At 39.9% G+C, this 17591-nt stretch overlaps 1 protein-coding gene across 4 annotated transcripts in view; it reads right to left on the reverse strand.

Annotated features, from left to right (window-relative positions):
• The window catches only part of mad1l1 (mitotic arrest deficient 1 like 1), an 826601-nt gene that overhangs the window by 794975 nt on the left and 14035 nt on the right, over nucleotides 1-17591 (reverse strand). For all 4 annotated transcript variants that reach the window (XM_052022015.1, XM_052022017.1, XM_052022016.1 and 1 more), the window contains exons 4-9: nucleotides 16001-16180; nucleotides 14226-14350; nucleotides 13281-13362; nucleotides 12008-12138; nucleotides 8310-8424; nucleotides 7506-7567 (exon numbers count right to left, since the gene is read on the reverse strand). In XM_052022015.1, the coding sequence (XP_051877975.1) occupies nucleotides 7506-7567; nucleotides 8310-8424; nucleotides 12008-12138; nucleotides 13281-13362; nucleotides 14226-14350; nucleotides 16001-16180 (695 nt within the window). The remainder of the gene's footprint in view (nucleotides 1-7505; nucleotides 7568-8309; nucleotides 8425-12007; nucleotides 12139-13280; nucleotides 13363-14225; nucleotides 14351-16000; nucleotides 16181-17591) is intronic.

Raw genomic sequence — 17591 nt, forward strand, 5'->3', positions numbered from 1 at the left:
TATGATTAGAAATAGTCAGCATAGCTTTGTCAAGGGCAGGTCGTGTCTTACGAGCCTGATTGAATTTTTTGAGGAGGTGACTAAACACAATGATGAAGGAAGAGCAGTAGATGTAGTGTATATGGATTTCAGCAAGGCATTTGATAAGGTACCCCATGCAAAGCTTATTGAGAAAGTAAGGAGGCATGGGATCCAAGGGTACATTGCTTTGTGGACCCAGAACTGGCTGGCCCACAGAAGGCAAAGAGTGGTTGTTGATGGGTTGTATTCTGCATGGAGGTCGGTGACCAGTGGTGTGCCTCAGGGATCTGCTCTGGGACCCTTACTCTTCGTAATTTTTATAAATGACCTGGATGAGGAAGTGGAGGGATGGGTTAGTAAGTTTGCTGATGAAACAAAGGTTGGAGGTGTCATGGATAGTGTGAAGGGCTGTCAGAGTTTACAGCGGGACATAGATAGGATGCAAAACTGGGCTGAGAAGTGGCAGATGGAGTTCAACCCAGATAAGTGTGAAGTGGTTCATTTTGGTAGGTCAAATATGATGGCAGAATATAGTATTAATGGTAAGACTCTTGCCAGTGTGGAGAATCAGAGGCATCTTGGGGTCCGAGTCCATAGGACGCTCAAAGCGGCTGCACAGGTTGACTCTGTGGTGAAGAAGGCATACGGTGTATTGTCCTTCATAAATCGTGGAATTGAATTTAGCAGCCGAGAGGTAATGTTGCAGCTATATAGAACCCTGGTCAGACCCCTCTTGGAGTACTGTGCTCAGTTCTGGTCACCTCACTACAGGAAGGTTGTGGAAGCCATAGAAAGGGTGCAGAAGAAATTTACAAGGACGTTGCCTGGATTGGAGAGCATGCCTTATGAAAACAGGTTGAGTGAACTCGGCCTTTTCTCCTTGGAGCGACGGAGGATGAGAAGTGACCTGATAGAGGTGTATAAGATGATAAGAGACATTGATCGTGTAGATAGTCAGAGGCTTTTTCCCAGGGCTGAAATGGTTGCCACAGGTTTAAGGTGCTGGGGAGTAGGTACAGAGGAGATGTCAGGGGTAAGTTTTCTACTCAGAGAGTGGTGAGTGCATGGAATGGGCTGCCGGCAACGGTGGTGGAGGTGGATACGATAGTGTCTTTTAAGAGACTTTTGGATAGGTATATGGAGCTTAGAAAAAGAGAGCTATGGGTAAGCCTAGTAATTTCTAAGGTGGGGACATGTTCGGCACAACTTTGTGGGTCGAAGGACCTGTATTGTGCTGCAGGTTTTCTATGTTTCAATGTAAAAGGACTGAACAAATGTGCTTGCAGTTCCTGTTAAAACAGGTGATTCTGTGATGGGTATTTGCAATGTTATGCTTATTTATTTGTGTTAACATTCATTTAATATGTACTAGAATATGTTAATAACATGGGATGTAAGAGCACTAAAAGGAAGGCAAAAAAAAAATTACATGGTAGCAGACTTAAAGGCAATGACAAATAGGAAAACTAAACAGACTCTGCCTCTTTCCCCTAGAAAAATCATGTATCCAGGGAATTCAAGAGACTATTAGAAATGGAGAAAGAGGGAGTTATAAACCTTGTAAGGAATACTGATAAACTCTAGGATCAGGCCACCTGTTTCTTCTCAAATGAGGTCATACGAGAACTAATGAAAAAGCAAAAAACGTTACTTTGAAGAAGGGAAGATCAAAGCAGAGCAGTCATTTTTGTTTTACAAATCATCAAGGAAAAAGCACAAACTACTGGTATTGTAGAATACCCAAAATATTTCCTCAACCAAGCTCAGACAAAGGCTAAAATCCCAATTCAATTCTATTAGATAGCTAGCAGATATGACACACCAAACTCTGAGATAAGCCAATAAGCTCACTGGGAAATTGCCATATATCTCTGGAATATGTTGAAGCCTTACTGAGATATTGTTGCTTATCTATTGTATATTCATCCATCAGATCCATGCAGAAGCTAACCTGACTCCTGAATAAGACCTATCATTTAACTACTACACATCTTGACAAAGCTTTAAAGATAAAAAAAATCTATAAACATAATTTAGTCACAGAAATTGTTCTCCATGCCCCCTCCTCTTCCCCCATATTCAGAGTAAATAAAAATGTAATTATTTTTTACAAGGTTACAAAGGAACTTTGGGTCAAAACACTTGCAAATGACACTGGCTCTCAAGTTGTAGGTCTCACATAGTTGGCTAAAACCTTAAAGCAAAGGTCCTAAATTTTCCATGGAAGGTAACCAAAAAAGAATCTCCACCCAAACCAAGCCTTCCTGGTCTCCAACTTTAATAAATTCCAAGATACAGTCAACTGAGCAAGACTTGTCAATTGAGAACAGATACCACTTGATCCTGTAGTAAAGGAACAGCCTAATAGAAAAATATCTTCTTTATAATGACACTGCTGCTAAAATTGTGATGTGATTTCTGAGGCCATTCATAACCACATAAATGTTCCAAAAGCCTTCCAGATTTTCCCAATTTAACATATTCAGTAATAGGTGCAACATAAAGCTTTCATTAATTTAAATGAAAGTCAATTGCTCTGAATATACTATCTACTACAGGTAGGCAATGAATAGAAATGCTGTATATATTAAAAGCTTTGCTTGTGAGCCAGATAGTATTTTGTTGATAGTAAGCTCTATCAAGCCAAACAGAGTTGCTGAAACACATATTCTGCTGCAATGACAACACTGACCTCTACTGCAACAAATGAACACTACAGTACATTTTACTGAATTGCTGGTACCAGCATGTTTGGTGAAAGTGAGAAAAATCCAAGCCATTTGCTTTCCACATCTCATCTTTGCACCTCCCTTAAATTACAAAGTCACTCGTGGGACACAAGTGACGCACCTTCACTTGTTCAGCTACATTCATCCACATCTTCATCACCTTAAGGAATACATTCTCTGGAAATGCTCTGCCCACCTGTAATCGTGCATGTATTTTGACTATTTCAAAACTCTGCATTCCGAGTTCATCATTCCTATTCTCCCCATTGCACCAAACCCTGTAATTGCATAAAACTGATTTTAAGATTGATCCATGGACTCACACCCGTCCCCTGGTCCCCATCTCATTGCAATTTATGGGGTCTTGATATGCCTGTATCTGCTGCCATTTCTAACACCATTCCACGATCAACATTGCAGAAGTACTTCAATGGGATATACTGAGACTGTTAACGTTATACTACAAATCCAATTTTTTTTTCCCTTGTTTACCCACTAAAACTTCCTAGAAACTGATCATTCACACTTTGATTATTCCTTCAATCACCAAACCCCTTCCGAGCTTTCTTAGTGTGCTCTTCTTCCCCTGCACTCTGACACATCGGTGTTTGTAATAAGAGAAATGCAGGGCACACTTGATTCTTCAAGTAACCAGACAGTCCAACTGAATCCTAAGGCATATTTTTACATCAACAGTTCTTGGTAAACCATTCCAATGACGTGCTAGAAAAATTTTAACCTTCCTGTCTACTTGAAGAAGGTAGTGAATGTTTACAACAAAAGTTGTCTTAAAAAAATCACTACATTATTCAATGTTAGGACCAGACAGAGCATGCAATCATCAATCACAACACATCCAGTCCTAAACCCACAAGATGTTTTCCCAGTCCCAAAACAGCACAAGGGTGCATTCATCCATTAATACATATCATATGCTAATGTTCCAGCACAGAATTTGTTTAGGGAATACTTCTGATAAATGACTCTAATTTAGTGGAAAATAGGTTATTTGCTGCAAGAATTGACTATGCTCCCTTTTGCAATCTGAACAGGGCCATGGCTCATGGTTCATGGTTCATAGGATTTAGATCAAACATAGCAGTTTTCTAAATGCTAATACTCAACAAAGTTTGTAAAGTATTACAGTATTTTCAGAAGTTCAAATAAATGCCCCTCGAGTCTTCACAAGGACATGTCAATGCCAGCAGCCAAGTTGTTCATCTGAAAACTGCACGTGACTTCTTCACCTCCAAAATTTGCCCCTTTTAATTTTCCCTTTCCTTAACAAGTGCAGTTCTAGGGAGCTGGCAGTCCTTCAAAATCTTACCCACATGGCCACTTTTCAGGTATGAGCCTGGAGAATAAACATCAGCAAGATATTCAACCTTTGTGAAAGGGAAATAGTAGTGACACCAAGAGCAACACACAAAATGCTGGAGGAACTCAGCAGGTCAGGCAGGATCTACGGAGCAAAATGGACAGTCTATGTTTTGGGCTGTTGGCTGTCCACTTCCCTCCATAGATGCTGCTCAGCCCGCTGAGTTCCTCCAGCATTTTGTGTGTTGCTCCAGATTTCCAGCATCTGCATTCTCGTGTCTCCTAGTAGTGACACAGATCTGACCTCAACTGATAGCCACACAGCAAGGACATTTGGTAACCGTTAGGAGCAGATAAACTGATTCATTTCACTTCTCTATAACCTAGGGATGCCATCCACCATAGCACTTTAAAAGCACTCACAGGATGTTGAAAACTTCATAAGATTTTTCCACGGTGATTCCTATAATTTTTATGCTCATTTTTGAGAAGGAAGTAATTTAGCCCAAATGACATTCTCGCCAAAATCGAACTACACCAAACTCTTGTGATTTCCTCCCTAAACCTCCATACCTCGCTCCCTGTCTTCAATCCTTTTTGACCAGTCACTTGATTATCTGCCCTTATATAGTATTGTATGGCTCAGTACTGAAATCTGGCTATTTACACTCCTGCTATAGTATTCTGATCACTTTACTGCATTAGAGGTGCTATATAAATGCAATTTTTGGATATTAAGATTAGTGCAGGAAACTAGTACTGAGGTAAAAGATAAGCTATGATCTTTACTGAATGACATTTCTTATGTTTGATCATTGAGGTGTTTCAGAAGAAAGTTGTTAATTGACCACTAGTAAGTTACGTATTTTATTTCAACATCAGGTCCAAATTTAAAAGAGAGAAATCAGAACATGGGAGTTTTTAAGGAGTTGTTGCACAAATGGAGATAAAAATCTCGATCTAGACTCTACCTGAACCCTCTATGAAGAATCACATTCAAATACTGATTTTTTAGACACTTTACCGATGCCTCAAAATATAGACAACTTAAATAACAAATGACATCCTTTTGGTGCTTTATCATATGAATAAATATTATATTCACATTGGTCAACTCATTTGAAGAACTTCTCACTCACTGAACCAAGTTGTATTGACATATAAAATATACTGAAGCACTTCTTGCTCAGGTAGTATTCTTAAGAATAGAATAAAAGGATTACTCCCACACTCAGCTTCAATCTGTCATATTGAACTATCCAACCAATTCCTTTTCAGGTTGCTGCAGTAACATTGCAGTTTAGCCCCTTTCTTTGAGGAGGTGACCAGGAAGATTGATGAGGGCAGTGCAGTGGATGTGGTCTACATGGATTTTAGTAAGGCATTTGATAAGGTTCCTCATGGTAGGCTTCTTCAGAAGGTCAGAGGCCAAGGGATCCAAGGAAGCTTGGCTGTGTGGATTAGGAATTGGCTTGCATGTAGAAAGCAGAGGGTTGTGGTGGAAGGAGTGCCCTGGGATTGGAAGGCAGTGACTAGTGGTGTCCCGCAGGGATCGGTTCTGGTGAGGGGGTGGAGGGCTGGGTTAGTAAGTTTGCAGACGACACTAAGATAGGCGGTGTTGTGGATAGTGTGGAGGGCTGTCAGAGCTTACAGAGGGATATTGATAGGATGCAGAGCTGGGCTGACAAGTGGCAGATGGAGTTCAATCCGGAGAAGTGTGAGGTGGTACACTTTGGAAGGACAAACTCCAGGGCAGAGTACTGGGTAAATGGCAAGGTACTTGGCAGTGTGGAGGAGCAGAGGGATCTGGGGGTTCATATTCACAGTTCATTGAAAGTTGCCTCACAGGTGGAAAGAGCAGTTAAGAAGGCCAATGGGATGTTGGCTTTCATAAATCGCAGGATTGAGTTTAAGAGCCACGAGATGATGATGCAGCTTTGCAAAACTCTAGTTAGGCCACACTTAGAGTACTGTGTTCAGTTCTGGTCGCCTCATTATAGGAAGGATGTGGAGGCATTGGAGAGGGTGCAGAGGAGATTTACCAAGATGCTGCCTGGATTAGAGAGTATTGAATATGAGGAGAGGCTTATGGTGCTAGGGCTTTATTCACTGGAAAGGAGGAGGATGAGAGGAGACATGATAGAGGTATATAAAATACTGAGAGGAATAGATAGACAGTCAGCGCCTCCTTCCTAGGGCACCAATGATCAAGACGAGAGGGCATGGCTTTAAGGTTATGGGTGGGAGGTTCAGGGGAGATGTCAGGGGGAGGTTTTTCACCCAGAGAGTGGTTGGTGCATGGAATGCACTGCCTGGGGTGGTGGTGGAGGCAGATACATTGGACAGGTTCAAGAGCTTGTTGGATAGGCATATGGAGGAGTGTGGGATGGGGGGATATGCGGGAGGAAGGGGTTAGGCAGTGTGAGGGTGGTTTGATGGACGGCACAACATGGTGGGCCGAAGGGCCTGTTTTGTGCTGTATGGTTCTATGGTTCTTCCCATGAGATGTTCCATTTAAATAATTAATTCACAAATTACTTAGTTCTCTCTCTCACTTCCTTTTCAACCTTTGTGGCACACTGTAGAGTTGCTATTGGCTCTGATTATAGATTTTGCAATTAAATGATTTAGGTGGCTTCCTAAGAACACACAATACTTTCCAACTTTTGTTTTTAGTCAGACTATTTACGAAGATAATCATCACTCACAAGTAACAAAACTATGAGCGGTTAATGGTCTTCTTTCATCACAAAAAAAATTGTCATCTAATTATTTATTGAATGTTTTGAGATTTGAACCACTAGCTTCAATACCCCAGTACAGTCTGCAGCAAAATAAACAGAGAAAGATGGGGCAAATCTATTCAAGAAAAGTTGATAAATCAATATCGTTAGAGGTTAAAATGGTAAGCAACAAATAATGTAAATCTGGACAAGATATAAAAACATGGGAAGCTAACGACATGTATGACAACCCATAGAAAAAGTTGATCCACTTAAAACAATAACATTGCCAAGAACTGATGGAACAAGCCATCTGGAACACCACTGTCCTTTTTTTCAGAGGCTGACTAGCCCGTTGTTTATTCCCAGTATTTTCTGTTACTATTTTGTTTCTTTTTCAGTTCATAATATCACTAAGGCCACTTGTGAGTTACAATCGTTGAAGTGCAATGAAATCAGCACAACAGATCATGTAACTAGATTGTCCTGAAGTCTTAAGTTCACTTTGCATTGCATCAGCAAAATCCAAGCAGAACAGGGTCAATCATGAACAAATGATGGGCACTGCATTGAGTCTGTCCAACTTAACCTAGTATGAAGCATAGAGGTGAATATTCATATAGGAGAAACACAACAAAGGAAACAGATATAATAAATTGGGAACAAAAGTAGAAATACTATTAGCTGTGCTTTACTTTTTTTTATAGAATCTTACCGGATATTTAGTCCTGAGGTTTGTTCAACATTTTCCCAACTTTGCAATTTTGACAATAACTTCTAAAATAAGAAAAATAGGTAATATTACCTGAAAAACATATTTGTCAAAATACCTTCAAATTAATAGAAATAAAGCACACAATATTCACAGGTTTGAGGAACCAGTCTCAGATTCCCTTCCCCTCTCTCCTCCATTAAAATAATCCTTAAAGACTACCTTCATGTTCAAGCCATTGATCAATTGAACTGATACTTTGACCTGTGCCCCAGTTTCAAATATAGAACCATAGAGCATAGAAAAGGGCCCTTTCAGAACACCTCGTCCATGTCAACCATAGTGCCCATTTATGTTAATCCCATTTACCTGCATTCAGCCTGTATCCCTCCATGTCTTTCCTATCCAAGTACCTGCCCAAATACCTTTTAAATGCTGTAATTTTTCTGCCTCCACCACCTCCTCTGGCATCTCTTTCCAAGTGACCATCATCTTCTGTGTGAAAAACTTACCCCTCAGATCTCCTATTATCTATTTGATAGTACAACTGTTAACTGCCATCAGATGTTATATCACATTACAGGTACAATATAGATGCTACTGAAAGCAATTTTATCTGAATACTCATTATAGAATTCTACTATGTTAAAAAAAAGGTTGTTTTATGTTGGAACCCTTGTCTTAGTATACACTCAAACTCACCAGTGGCATAAGTAAACAGGAGATTCTGCCCTTACAAGAAATGAAGACTTTTTATGCAGGACATAAGAAAAGCAGAACCTCAAATTTACAAAAAAAAATACAAACCTCTTTCTCCAACTCCAAAGTAACATTCTCTTCCTTTAACTTCTCAAGACGTTCAAGTTTTTTGCGAAGACTTTCCATTTCTTCCTTAAGAAGTGAATTGTTATCTTCCATTTCCCTGTTCAGAGAATAAAGGATTAGTTCATACTTGGCATGCTTCATACAGTCATACAGCATGGAAACAGGCTCTTCAATCCACTGAGTTCAAGTCAACTATCAAGCACCCATTCGCACCAATTAATTCTCCCATTATTCGCATCAACTCCCCCTAGATTCTAGTACTCACCAACACACTGGGACAATATATAGTGGCCCATTAACCTATCAACCCACATGCCTTTGGGATGAGAGAGGAAAGTGGAGCAACTGGAGGAATCTTACGCAGTCACGGAGAACATGCAAACTCCACACAGAAGCACTCAAAGTCAGGATCGAACCTGGGTCACTGGAACTGAGGGAGCAGCTCTACCAGCTGTGCCACTGTGCTGTCCTGCATCCCACTTCAATACTGCAGACTACAACTTTAAACCAGCTCAAGCTCCTAAATGTTTAAAATGACACTTCACACTCCACTCAAAAGCATCTGTACAAAGACCTGGATGCTGTAGCAGCAGATCCTTTGCAAGGGAAGTCAGTGTTTATATTTCAGCAAGATACAGTATACTAAAGATAGAGAAATGTCTGAAGTCAATCAAGGTCCACCTAAAAATGACAAGTTGACAATTTCACTCAAAAATGCCATTGCAATAAAGTTACAAGAAAAGCACAGCGAACTTCAGCGTGATTGATGAACTTATTTAAAATGAGAAAGAAATGTTTCCAGGAAATGGGAAGGTGATGCTGTTCTGGTCAGCAATAAAGGGACTTCTAAAATTTGCCACACATTGTAACCACAATTCTACCCCATTATGCATCGTGTCTCGTACTTTGCTCTGGACCCTTTGCTTCAAATTCCTCTCAGTAATTTCTAGGAAACTTTCTATGAGTAAGGATAGTCTGTACCAAGGAACTGATAATTGAGCATTGTGTATAAGCTTGATATGAATTAGCCCTGTTTCTCATATCTCCCTGTGAACCATATCTAATCACCTCCTCTGACCAGCAACATTAGGACCTAACTCTGTGAGGAATCATACCTATATGTAATCTTATTATTCAAGAGACCATCATCCATCAGCACGGACAATGATCACATGATCAAATAAAGTAGTCTTTACAGACAGCTTTATGGTAGTCTTTGTGGAGAGCCAGAAGAGCTATTTGATAAAGAATGTAGATAGACCAATGAGGGAAAGAGCATCACAGGACCTTGTCTTGGGGAATGCAACCAATCAGGTGGGAACATCAGTGGGGGAACATTTTGGAGATAGTGGTCATAACTTCATATATTTCAAAGTGGTTATGAAGAAGGATTAGTATAGACCAGGAATAAAGCTCTTAAATTAGGACAAGGCCAATTTCACTACAATAAGACAAGATCTGGCAAAGATAAACTGGGAGCATCTACTTGCAGGAACATCTTCATCTGCACAGTGGGAAGAATACCAAGGAGAAAAAACTCAAGGCCATCATGTTCTGTAAGGGTGAAATCCAAGAGTAACAAGTACAGAGAACCATGCATGTCAAGGGATATCAAGGGCTGGATAAAGAGGGAATAAAGGGAAGCACATGGTAGGTATAGAGAACTAAAGACAGGGGAGGCCCATCAAGAGTATTAAAAGCTGTGGGTGACACTTAAAAAGGAAATTTGGAAGGCAAAGAGGGGTCACGATATATCACTGGCAGACAGGATTAAGATAAATCCAAAAGGCATTTATAAATATACAAAGGATGAAATAACAACCAGGGAAAGACTAGGACCCATTCGGGACCACATGGACAATCTGTGTATGAAGCCAGATGTATAGCTGAGGTCCTAAGTAAATAATTTTCATTGATACTCACAAAGGAAATATATGTTGTAGTTGGAGAACTCAGCAAAAGGGAAGGTAAAATTCTCATGCAAGTCTCCATAAATAAAGAGGAGGTAGTCAATGCCTTAGCAGGCTGAAAGGTGGATAAATCCGCAGGGCCAGATGAGGTTTTATCCCAGGTACTATGGAAGGCAAGGGAAGAGATTGCTGGGGTGCTGGCTGAGATTTTTACATCTTCACTGGCCACAAGTGAGGTACCAGGTGACTGGAGGACAGAAAATGTGGTCCTCTTTTCAAAAAGGGCGGCAGGAAAAAGCCTGGCTATTACAGACCTGTGAGTTCAACATGGGTAGCAGGGAAGTTATTGGACATAATTATGAAACAAGATTAATGATCACCTGGAAAGACAGTGACCACTCAGAGATAGCCAACATGACTTTATCAAAAGCAGATCTTGTCTGACCAATCGGATTTAATTTTTCGAGGCAGTAACAAAGTGGCAAGGACACTACAATAGATGTGGTTTACGTGAATTTCAGTAAAGCCCTGGACAAGGTCCCAAATAGGGAAACTGGTCCAAAAGGGTAGGGCAAGTGGGCAAATTCGATCCAAAATTGGCTTTGCAAAAGGAGACACAGGATGATGGTAGACTGTTGCTTTTGTGATTGGATGCCTGTGAATAGTGGTATCCCACGGGGATCAGTGCTGGGACCCACGGTATTTGTAATATATGTAAATGATCTGGATGTGGATGTAGGTAGCACAATCAGTAAGTTCACAGATGAAACTAAGATCAGTGGAGCTGTTGACAATGTGGGGGGTAGTCTTACGCTACAGGATGATATCAAGGTGTGGATGAAATGAACTAAGAACTGGCAGATGGAACTTAATCCTGACAGATGTGAAGAGAGGCATTTTGGGAGTAGTATTGAGGCTAGGACATACACCATGAATGCTAAGGTCCTGGGGAATACTGAGCAACATAGGGACCTTGGTGTGCAAGTCCATTGATCCTCAAAGGTGGCAGCGCAGGTAGATGGTTAATAAGCCCTGTGGGATAATGGCCTTAGTCGAGGCACTGAGTACAAGAGCAGGGAGGTTCTGCACCAACATTATAAAACATTGGTTAGACCTCAGTTGGAGTATTGCATGCAGTTCTGCTCACCACACTATTGCGAGGATGTGATAGTGCTGTAGATTCACCAGGATGTTGCCTGGGATGAAGTGTTTTAGCTTTGAGGGGAGGCTGGAGAGGCTAGGACTACTTTCACTGAAATGAAGCAAGTTAAGAGGGGACATGATTGAAATATATAAAATTATGAGGGCTATAGATAGGGTAAACTGCAGGAAACATTTCCCTTTATCAGAGGTGAATAAAACTAGAGGACATAAATTTAGGCTAAGGGGTAAGAGATTTAGAGGGGATATGAGGTGGATCTTTTTCACCCAGAGAGTGTCAAGTACCTGGAATGCACTGCCTGAGAGAGTAGTGGAAGCCGAGTCGCTGACAGTATTTAAGAGGTGTCCAGACAAGCATTTGAATTTCCTGGGCATTGAAGGCTATGGGTCAATTGCTGAAAGATAAGATAAATACGGATCGGTGCCAATTGGTTGGCACAGACATGGTAGCACTGAATGACCTCTGTTTCCATGTTGTATAACTCAATCTGCCCTTAAAGGTCACTGTATTTTTATTCAGACCACTGTTTTATAAAGAAATAATGCGCATCTTATGGATCAGTTTCACAAGAGTAGATTAACATGACAAGCTTTGGTTAACAATCCTACCTGTAGTAGTCATTTTTCTCCTTCAGCTGACGGAGTTCTTTCTCTAGCTCAGGAACACGAGCCAGATCTGACCGCATATTCTTCACTATTACAGAATCCTGTTCCTGTTGGATAATTTTATTCTCCAACTCCTAAATAATAACAAAAAACAAACAATTAAGATTCTAAGTATTTATTTCTTACTCTTGGTCTCTATTTTTTCCCTCCTCCTCTCCCAGTGTTACTGAGAACCATTTTATGGAATCCAGCATTCAGTTCAAGTGGTCAGTCTTCACATGTGATCACCCTAATGCAAAATATGACAACCTACATGACTGCAGGGGCCCAAAAGCACAGATTAATCTTTCAATTAAAAATAACAAGGCCACTCCTGGAGAACTGTGCATAATTTTTATCTTTGTACCCAAGACAGGATAGCACAGATTCAATAGGTTGACTCTTAGAAATTATTCAAGTAGGTTGTGCCTATACTCACTGGAGTTCAGATAAATGAGAGGTGACTTCATTGAAACTCACAAGATCTTGAGAGGCTGCTTCCTCTGACTGAACCATCTGGAACAAGACTGTCTCAGGATGAGGGGTCAGTCATTCAGAGCCAAGAGAACTGTGACTCTTTCAGATTCACTACCTAAGGGAGCTTTGGATGCTCAGTCATTGAATACATTCAAGCTCATAAACAATAGATTCTTAGACACAGAAGGAATCAAGGTACAATCAAGGTGCATGGAAAGAGCCTGGGCAGGAGAGTAGGTAAGATAGATCCACCTATGGATTTTAATGAATAGTGGAGCAGACTACAGTTTCTAATTTGTATATTACATTCCAATAAATTAAGCAGATTGCATGCTTTAGAAACTAATTTTAATATTAAGTGAGAATGATCATTACACCTATTTGCATTTCTTACTTGTAATTTAATGCTGCATTTCTATCTAATTTTCAACATTAGTCAGCAGGTAACAACTGGAAGCAGCACAAATTTTGAATGATTTTCCTTTTCGCCAATCTATGATTCTGAACCCAACAAGCCAGGATCCCAAGGTGGGTGAAAATTAACAGTAATTGAAACAATTGGGATTTTGGTTAATGGTTTAGAAAAGTATGTTTTAATTACAATAACCCCATCTGAAATCTCCACAAAGTCCAGAACTCATTTACCACCTCATCTTTCAGGAAACTGAGGTGATAATGCCTAGCCCTCATCCTTTACAATGAAGCATATGACAAACTGTTCACTATGCTGAACAGACTATCTGAGGAGAGCATGGTTCACCTTCAATCTCTGTTCATTCTCAGCACTGGCCACTTGAGCTGCCTCCAGTGCCTGAATCTGGTGTACAGCCTCTTGCCACTTCCTGTTTATGAAAATGAAACAAGAATTAGCCCTGTTAAAATATACTGGAATGAGAAAAATTGGGAGGAAAACACAGCCGCAGTCTTGAAGAACCAAAGAATGCCCCATGAAACTATTTCCTTTCCTTATAACCTTACAGAATTTTTCTCATCAAGTCTGTAAATGTTTCCCACTTTGCTGTGTCAATAGAGGAATAAGGAAAATATTCATCTCTCGGCCATCTAGACAAGCAAAACTTCAGGTCAGTCTCCGTTTCATGTGCAGCTTAGTACACTTGGCCAAAATTCCCCTTAAGTGAGGAGTTGAAGACTTATCAGAGTTCCATTCCCAGTTCCTATACCTCCAAAGAAAATTATAAATCTGGTTTTGTTGTGAAGCCCTTGTGGCCAAGAGCTTTCTTGACACTTACCAACTTGGCTCATGTGTGAATAGCAGATACTTGGATGAGGCAGCTAACAACAACCACACTTATAAATTCAGATCCAAGTGATAAGAGTTGATAATTTCAACAAAGGACAGAGCATTATAGATCTTAAGCAAAGCCAGGATGCAATTATACATTGTGGTTTAGCCTAATGGCTAACAGAAGCTAATGGGCAGTATCTGGATTTGTAATGCAGTTTACTGTCTTGGGAAAACTATTCAAGAGCTGTTACTTTTTAAATATTAGTTTACACTGTTAAATAGCAAGGGGAGAAAAGTTGTTGCTGGGAGATCAAAAATTAATATCTTTATAAAGAAACAATTATGGTTGTCTTCAAAAATTCTTTTTCCATCAAGAAATCTTAATAAGTGACAGAGTGGGGATGAAAGTAACCACTACGAGAGTGTATATCCAATAATACCCAATTTTTTTTGACATACTTATGCTGTACTTCTACTTGCTCAAGCAGCTCCTGACGCTCTGTGGTCAATGTCGCTAGCTGCATCTCCTGGGTCATCTGTTTCCGTTGTTGCTCTGATATCTTGGCCTTCAAGATTTCAATTGTCTGCATTACAATAAAGAGAAAACACTACCATCAGAAAAAACATGAAGTTACTCGAGCTGCTTTCAAAATTTAATTTGGAAGATTACATTCATAATGTCTCCTATTTCCTTAACCATGTCAATATTGTACTCAAGAGGTACAATTTTGAACTGTAATTTCAAACAATACACAAGTTCCATCATATGATTGATAAATGATTTACAGTTGCTGACATTCAAAAAACAATCAGAAATAAACTACACACTTTCTTGTTGTTAGCATCGTTGAAATAAACCTTAGAGGACACATAACATACAATTAGCAACTAAGTACATGTACTTGATAGCAGGAACTCCAATAGAGAAAATCCCATCAGAGAAAGTAAAAGGTTGGCAACTTAATTAAAAAATACAACTTAAATTATTTCTATAGGAAGATATTAAACAGTATGAACCCAATTGGGTACAGATTTGAATCCTCAGTCTATATCTAATTAACATTTTGGTACTTTAGTGTGAGCAGTTATAAAAGATGATAGATAGAAATTGGTCACTACTCCCTATACTGACTGCTGTCCAGTGACTCACATAGAAACTATACTTGAAATGGCCACAAAATCATGCTTGCTTTTGTCATCTTACTTGTTCCAGTAACTCAACACTACCAAACAATCTAAGCTCACACATGAAGAATGGCCTCTATCAGAGGGCAGCTGCTGCTCATCTCCGCAACAAAAGTCAATGCCCTCAACAAAATTAAAACTAAAGAAAAAAAGTACTGGAAGTAATAGACACATTGACTTCACAATATTATAGTAGTAATAACACCAGTACCAACCACAAAACTATATGCTCAATATTCTGAGTTTGTTCAGACTTTTAACTTTAGAAGGAGCAATAGTAGTCACAGCATCCCAGTAATATTGCATTACATTATGGAGGCATTTTTGGCTAATTCAGTTATGTCATATCAAAATAAAAACTCATATAAAAATCATTCAGTATTATAAAATTATTTAAATGGAAAATTAAAGTTTAAAGATTGAATATTTACTGATGAATTGTCTGATGCATCAATGCAGAAAAAGCAATGTTATTAATTGTGCAGGTAAGCATTCTCGTCCAGTAAAAAAATGCCAAAACTGTTTGAGAGGGAGTTCAGAGTTTCTTGTATTACACTCCAGTACTAGGTTTCCACCATGAGAGGTCCTCACCATGCATGTAAAGAGCTCAGATCCCTTGTAGTAAAAGAATACAATACTAGAAAATTACTCGATGTCCTAGGCCCAAGAAAAGGTTCAAGTCCCACAAGTCATTGTCAACATTTCAGATGAGATATTAAACTGAGGTGACCAGGAATATCACGGAGAAAGCTGTGGCCGAAAACCAAAGGTAGGACACAACTATCTGCTCAATTCCAAGGGCCCAACTAATGTTGGACCTCTCTCTACATGACAAAGCAGGACATTGCAAGAGTTAATCCATGGCCCCCAACCTACTATTAACAGATAAGGGTTATCAAAGGTGGAATCGATAATGGCATGCAGTGAGAATTAAAATATCTATGTGTTTTAAGAAAATACATTCTTTCCCTGGGAATCTGAATAAGCAAATTAGGTTTTATGCAGCCTGAAAGACCATATCGTTTCATTTTGTTGCATAATCAATTTACCTGATTGGCTTCAGCAAGTTTTTCTTCTCTTTCTTGCAGCTTCTTATTCTGGAGGACAAGATCCTCTTTCAATGAATTATTCACATTAATCTGATCCTTCAATTTTGCCTCAGCCTCTGCTTCCTTTTCCTGAAGTTGTTTCATTCGGGTAACTAACTCCTGGTTCCGATCTGCCTCTCGCTACATTGGGAGAGGAAAAGAAGATATTAAAAAAGACAGATCACAGCAAAAATAGTCACAGAAAATATTAAAAGCCACAATTTGAAAATCTGTGCTAGCCTAAAATTGATTACTTTCGTGCTTAGTAGAATCACAGAAATAAAAGAATAAAAATAGAGGGAGACCATTCAGCCCACTAATGGCCATGTCAGGTAAAAAACAGTATTTTAGACTTTTCCAGCCTCTGGCACCACGACCTTGCTTCAAGTTCTACACCATCATCATGATTTGTATGAAATTCATTCCTCTCAATTTCCATTGCATCCTTCTACTTTAAATCTTTGTCCCTCTAATTATTGTCTTCTCTGGTCACTAGCCCAATGCCTCACATAATGTTATACACAAATAAAAGCCATCCTCCTTCTAAAAGTCACAATCAGACAAAGGCAAATGACCCAAATTTTAAAAAAAACAATGCTCATAAACAAAAAAAATTACAGCCCATAGCTGTCATTATTTTCACACCTTAAATTAGACCATAAGACATAGGAGCAGAATTAGGCCATTCAGCCCATCCAGCCCATCAAGTCTGCTCCACCATTCGATCATGGCTGATTTATTTTTCCCTCTCAACCCCATTCTCCTGCCTTCTCCCCATAACCTTTGACGCCCTATCAAACTTCACTTTAAATATACCCAATGACTTAGCCTCCACAGCGGTCTGTGGCAATGAATTCCAGATTCACCCCACTCTGGCTAAAGAAATTCCTCAACTCTGTCCTAAAGGGACGTCCTTTTATTCTGAGGCTGTGCCCTCTGGTCCTAGACTCTCCCGCTACTGGAAACATTCTCTCCACATCCACTCTATCCAGGGCCTTTCAATATTCGGTAGGTTTCAATGAGATCCCCCCCCCCCCCCCCCCCCATCCTTCTAAACTCCAGCGAGTACAGGCCCAGAGCCATCAAACGTTCCTCATACATTAACCCCTTCATCTTCAGGATCATTCTCGTAAACCTCCTCTGGACCCTACCCAACACCAGCACATGCTTCCTCGGACATGGGGCCCAAAACTGCTCACGATACTCCAAATGTGGTCTGACCAATGCCTTATAAAGCCTCAGCATTACATCCTTGCTTTTATATTCAAGTCCTCTCAAAATGAATGCTAACACTGCATTTGCCTCCCTTACTACTGACTCAACTCAAGTCAACCTTTAGGGAATCCTGCACTAGGACTCCAAGTTCCTTTGCAGCTTCGATTTCTGAATTCTCTCCCCGTTTTGAAAATAGTCTATGCCTTTATTCCTTCTTCAAAGTCTACGATCAAACACTTCCCTAAGCTGTATTCCATCTGCCACTTCTTTGCCCATTCTCCCAACCTGTCCATGTCCTTCTGCAGACTCCCTGCTTCCTCAACATGACCTGTACCTC

The sequence above is a fragment of the Pristis pectinata genome, chromosome 8, assembly GCF_009764475.1.
Source record: "Pristis pectinata isolate sPriPec2 chromosome 8, sPriPec2.1.pri, whole genome shotgun sequence".
Lineage (NCBI taxonomy): Eukaryota > Metazoa > Chordata > Chondrichthyes > Rhinopristiformes > Pristidae > Pristis > Pristis pectinata.